Source organism: Glycine max, unplaced genomic scaffold (genome assembly GCF_000004515.6).
Source record: "Glycine max cultivar Williams 82 unplaced genomic scaffold, Glycine_max_v4.0 scaffold_234, whole genome shotgun sequence".
Classification (NCBI taxonomy): domain Eukaryota; kingdom Viridiplantae; phylum Streptophyta; class Magnoliopsida; order Fabales; family Fabaceae; genus Glycine; species Glycine max.
The window spans coordinates 20,276-25,619 of record NW_024464822.1 but is presented as its reverse complement, the minus strand read 5'-3'; the positions used below and the strand labels follow the sequence as shown (position 1 = coordinate 25,619).

Genomic DNA, 5,344 nt, shown 5'->3' with positions numbered 1-5,344 from the left:
GGAAATAAATAGATTATAACTTAAATGAATTCACTTTTAATAAGTTTTGCTTAGTAATTTTTTGTTCACAATTAGTTTTATTTCACATAATTCCATTTGAGCTATTCATTAAAAATGTAACACAAAATGTGTACTGAATGTATATAATATTTAAATATGCAATGTTTCAAAATATTTTCCGCTTTAAATAATGCACTATTTAAATATTGGAACCCATTTGTATTTATATTTCCTTTAAACTTTTCTAAATATTATATGCTTATATTTAAATTAAAAGTTCTAAACTTTTGTTAAATTTTATGATTTATATATTTGATTTTTGATTCTTTTTAAAGCAAATGCATATAATTTGTTTTACTAAATCTCTTCTTCATTTGACCAAATTATATATATACTCTATTAGTGACTATATATAGTATGAGTATAATTATTAAATTATATTCTTGAAGCAATTTTATTTCATGTATGTGTTCTTAATACATTTCTTAGCTACATGTAAATCTATTAATATCTGATGAAACAACGTTCTAAACTAAGTATTATTAACAGAGTTACACAATTCCTAAAGAGAGTCTTGGAAATTACTTTTTCTCTAAATGTACATACATAGACATACGAATATATCTATGCGTATTTACTGGGAGCTGTATATGCACCCCGACTTTGAAGTACATAATGTGGCAATGATTGCATTGATTTTTTTTTTGTTTTTTTTTTTTGGCAAAGCCTGAGACCCTTAGCAGTGCGGGCTCAGCCAAAACTTTTGGCGTTTTCAATTTTCAACTTTTCTCCAACACAACTTTAATGCCTGAGAAGGAGAAGGGGCGGTGGCAGTCAGTATTTGGACGTCGTCGTTCTCTATGTGTTGCCTGCCTGCCTGCCTGCTGTTGGCGAGATTTATGAATTTTTCAAATGTTTTGCTTGCCGCGCGCAAACTTTGGTGAAAAGTTGCCACTAAGCTGCTTTCCTGCTCGACTGCCTTGGTGCTTTTTGCCAGGCGCTGGGTAAACACACGGCTCGGAAATTATGTTATAACTGTTTGTTAATTAGTGTTGCCTTTGCCCAGACATTATTGCTATTTGTTTTTGACTTTGCCATAATTACTAAAATAAATTGCAAAAATGCAGCTGCAGCTACAGATGAAAACACGGAATATTGAGAGCCGTCGGCAAATGACAAATTCAAGTGCCGTCGGCAAAAAGCAAAGCAGCTTCCGCTTATTATGGACGTTTTTTTATTGACAAGACACTGAATGGCTTTGTTAAAAGATTTAGAAACTAATATACCCATAACTGTTATAGTTATTGTGTTTTGGCAGAGTAATAAATTGCGAAAAGGCAGAATTTTATTGCAGAGAGAGGTGATTAATTTATTACAGAAATGTGCCTTCTAGGAATATCTAGTATTAAATAAATTAAATTTTTTTAAACAAATATAATCAGTATGTTACAAAAGAAAGTTAAAAGTTGCTTAATAACTAAAACATAAACTTGAGTTCCACAGTAGCAAAAAGTTTGTTTTCAACACATGTGTAAGGCACAAAATCAATAAAACTGAACATTACATGAAAGCAGCGAAGGATTTTAATTAAATTTTGTGTATGAAGTGCATTGGGAAGTTTGTTCGGTTGCGAAGTTAGTTAAGAAATTATTGTTTTTCGAAAAGTGGTTTTATAGTAAAGAGGACGCATATGATATTTGCATACCAGAAAAAAAATTGCTTAAGCTCACAAATGATTTGTAAACGATAGTTTGTTGATATAGACAAATGAAATGTTTGTGCAATATTTTTATGCATATTTATTAATAAAAAAATGTATCTATCTATTTTGCAGAAAAACAACGTCTATCCCACTGCGTTGGTTGTGGCGGTCAAATACACGATCAGTATATCTTACGCGTTGCACCCGATCTGGAATGGCATGCGGCGTGCCTGAAGTGCCAGGAGTGCCGGCAATTTCTGGACGAAAGCTGTACGTGTTTTGTGCGCGATGGCAAAACCTATTGCAAGCGTGATTATGTTAGGTAAGTATCGCAAAGGTACATTATTTTTGAGTTGCACGCGCTATTAATTTTCCGAAAAAAAAGTATCATGCGACAAGGTTTTTCAAATTGTAACGGCCGCCGCTTGTTGGCCAACCTAATTAGAAACGTCTTGTCAAGAACTTTGTTCGGCCCTGTTATGGAAATTCTAACGATGGCCCCACATGAATATTTATTTAAATATTATGTGTGCTTATTTGTAGTTTCATCATCGCTAAAGTTATGACGTGCAATAAAATTTTGATAGCAAACAAACATTTTTTTGTTATCACAAGTGTTGGAAGCGTTGCTAACTCGCTTGACCGACCAGAAAACAAACTATTTGCTATGCAAATCTTTGAATAATTGATTAACACGTGCAAAGCTATAAATTAACACTTTCCTTACACATTGATGATTGATGAACGGCCGGCAGTTCCAGGCACAAAAGATTTTTTATAGCCATAAACAAGCTTCGACTGCGGTCGTGGCTCGGGCTGCGGCAGCGACTTTAGCATCTGTTGCTGTTGTTGGAGCTTATGATGTTCTTGTTGTTGTTGTTGTTGTCGTTGACGTCGGCACTTGAACCTATTCAAGGCTATATTTACAAATTCCCAATAACTAATCATGCGCCCCTCCCTCCTTTTGCAGGTTATTTGGTACAAAATGTGATAAATGCGGCAACTCCTTCAGCAAAAACGATTTTGTGATGCGCGCCAAAACGAAAATCTTTCATATCGAGTGTTTTCGTTGCTCATCTTGTGCGCGACAACTACTGCCAGGTGAGTAAATCGAATCTAAGAAATCCAATCCAATCCATTTCAATTACGAAACGCTTCGGTCTGACCGATGTTGTTTTGTTGAGGGTCCTTATAATATAAAAAGATTACACTGAAATGCAAATTAAACAAAAGAAACAATTAACTGTCCAACGAAAGGTTGGAAATAGTATTCAAAAATCCAAAGATAATACAATTTTTGTATGGAACTAATGCTTTAAAGGAATCAAATACACAATTTGTACTCAAAAAGGCCTCCAAAAGTGAATAGAGAACAAACGAAAATCGAACATTAATTATAGAATTTTATTTCTGATTTTTTTATTTCTTTTCAAAAGTATTTCAATATTGAATTCGCATGTCTAATTGATTTCTTGCATTCAACTTAATAAGTTTCTTTAAGACAAAACGAGAATGTTGTAGAAAACTTTTACTTCAAAAAAATGAACATGCTTTGAGCTACTTATGATCATCTCATGGATCAGGCAGACATATTTAAGAAGCATATTTGGAGAAAAAGTTGCATTCTCTAGAAACTGCAATAAATTATTTATGTATATTGGCTTCTACAAAACGTTTTAAAGTTGAATTACAAACAACTTTCGTTTGGATAAAGTGTTTTGATATTGAAATCGATTCCCAAAATATTTAAATTAAATTCTAATGAAACACATTTAATCAATTTCTGTCTGATAGGTGATGAATTCGCGTTACGGGATGGCGGCGCTTTGTATTGCAAAGAGGATCACGATATGCTGGAGAAGTCATCGCAGAGCAGTTTAACATCATCATCCGTGGAGAGCAACAACAATATTAGCAGTAGTAACAACAACAATACAAATCTTAGCAATAATAATCATTCCAGCGAACTGGGCTCAATGTCAGGTGAGAATACATAACATACGACAGAACGAGTCTTATGTAAAGCAACGACGAAACGCCTGCCAATTAGTCTAAATTGCGGTGAGAGGCGGCGGCACTATAGAGTGTTAGACAAAGCGGCACGCTCGTGTTACATTCTTAGAAAAACAGCGTTACATCCTTGTAAGCGATAAAGTGTCAATAGAAATCGGCAACGTCAAACAATGTACGACAATTGTCAAACCATATCGTCAACATAATCTCATTGTTTAACGTTGTTGTTGCCCCTATTCCTGTTGTTGCTGTTGTTGTTGTTGTTGTTGTCGCTATGGCAAGTCACAATTGCCGCATCTTATCAACACGAGGCGGTGTTGTCAAAGTTTAGGCGTTGAGTGTGTAGCAAACACTAGACAGAGAGTCTTCATCTATGGGTCTCAAAGCTGCAGCACTCGACTCCAATTCGAATGGTCGCCGCTTGACGAGCGGAATTTGCAAGGGACGAAGGGGCCGGTGGGGGGAGCAAACAAAGCTCAGAGTTGCATCGAAGCGTTCAAGCAGGCAAACATTGAATACTTCTTGGGAATTTCTGTTTCCACATTTAAGTGAATGAAGCGACGACGTGGTCGTCGATCGTACGATCAATCAGAGAGCATGCCCATACACGAGTACTCCTGCATCTCATTCATTCTAAATACATACAAGTATACTCGTATTAGTAGTTCCATGCTAGTTTTTTGTCCCTTGATGTTTGTTTATTTGTTTTGAACTTGAAAAGTGCACAAACCGGCCCGTACTGGCGCGGCAAGTGTTTGCCAAACTGCGTGGCACCGGTGCGGCATGCGGGCTTTGAAGTCTCACATATTTTGGCAGCTCTTTAATTTGAGTAAAAGTTTTTTGCCATTTTGGCAAGAATGCACGATTTCAGGTCATCGGTACTCGTGGTTAAGGTCTCAAGTGATAAGAGAGCGACAAATTTTCAAATTTTCGATCTACATGTTCAAAAGGCGCGCCGCGTCGCGTCGCGCCGCCCAGATATAAATCATTTGTGTTCTGGTTCTATGTTTCCGAGTCCCATAGATGCGCCATGCTCTCTGATCAGTCATCGATCGATCGATCGATCGAAAATTAGATAACAACTTGTCAGAGGGTTGTGAAACACGACTTAATTATGTGGCATTGTTGACGTTCGTGCACCGTCTTTGATCTCTCTCCATGCCACCTCGACTCGACTGTCTGCTATTTTTGGGTGGTATTTTCGTCTATATGTCAATTGGAATTCGCTTTGTAGCTGTACGTAGACCATTTATCAGTGGCACTTCAAAGAGGGCGCAAAAATAGCGCACGCAAAAAAAGAAAGAGACAACAAATAAACGACCTCCTTTCCATCTTTCTGCTTCTCCCGGCTACTTACAGACTCTGGCAGTGAATCGGGCTCACATAAAAGTATTAGAGAAAAGCGACCGTCAGGTCCGTCGGATGGCAAACCCACGCGAGTGCGTACCGTACTGAACGAGAAGCAGCTGCACACGCTGAGGTAAGTTGGACAGGTCCAAGAAACGATGTCAAAACTGATCACCAAATCTTTGCAGAACCTGCTACAATGCTAATCCGCGACCTGATGCGCTCATGAAGGAGCAGCTGGTTGAGATGACGGGTCTGTCGCCACGAGTTATACGCGTCTGG

General features: G+C 37.3%; 1 protein-coding gene across 1 annotated transcript in view; it reads left to right on the top strand.

The window, feature by feature from the left end:
- Nucleotides 1–1,834: 1,834 nt before the first annotated feature.
- LOC100815231 (insulin gene enhancer protein isl-1-like) overlaps nt 1,835–5,344 on the top strand; it is a gene marked incomplete at its 5' end in the record, with an annotated part of 4,888 nt that continues 1,378 nt past the window's right edge. Inside the window, 5 exons of the mRNA XM_006606979.1 lie at nt 1,835–2,024; nt 2,673–2,803; nt 3,497–3,685; nt 5,075–5,195; nt 5,251–5,338. Of these exons, the coding sequence (XP_006607042.1) occupies nt 1,835–2,024; nt 2,673–2,803; nt 3,497–3,685; nt 5,075–5,195; nt 5,251–5,338 (719 nt within the window). The remainder of the gene's footprint in view (nt 2,025–2,672; nt 2,804–3,496; nt 3,686–5,074; nt 5,196–5,250; nt 5,339–5,344) is intronic.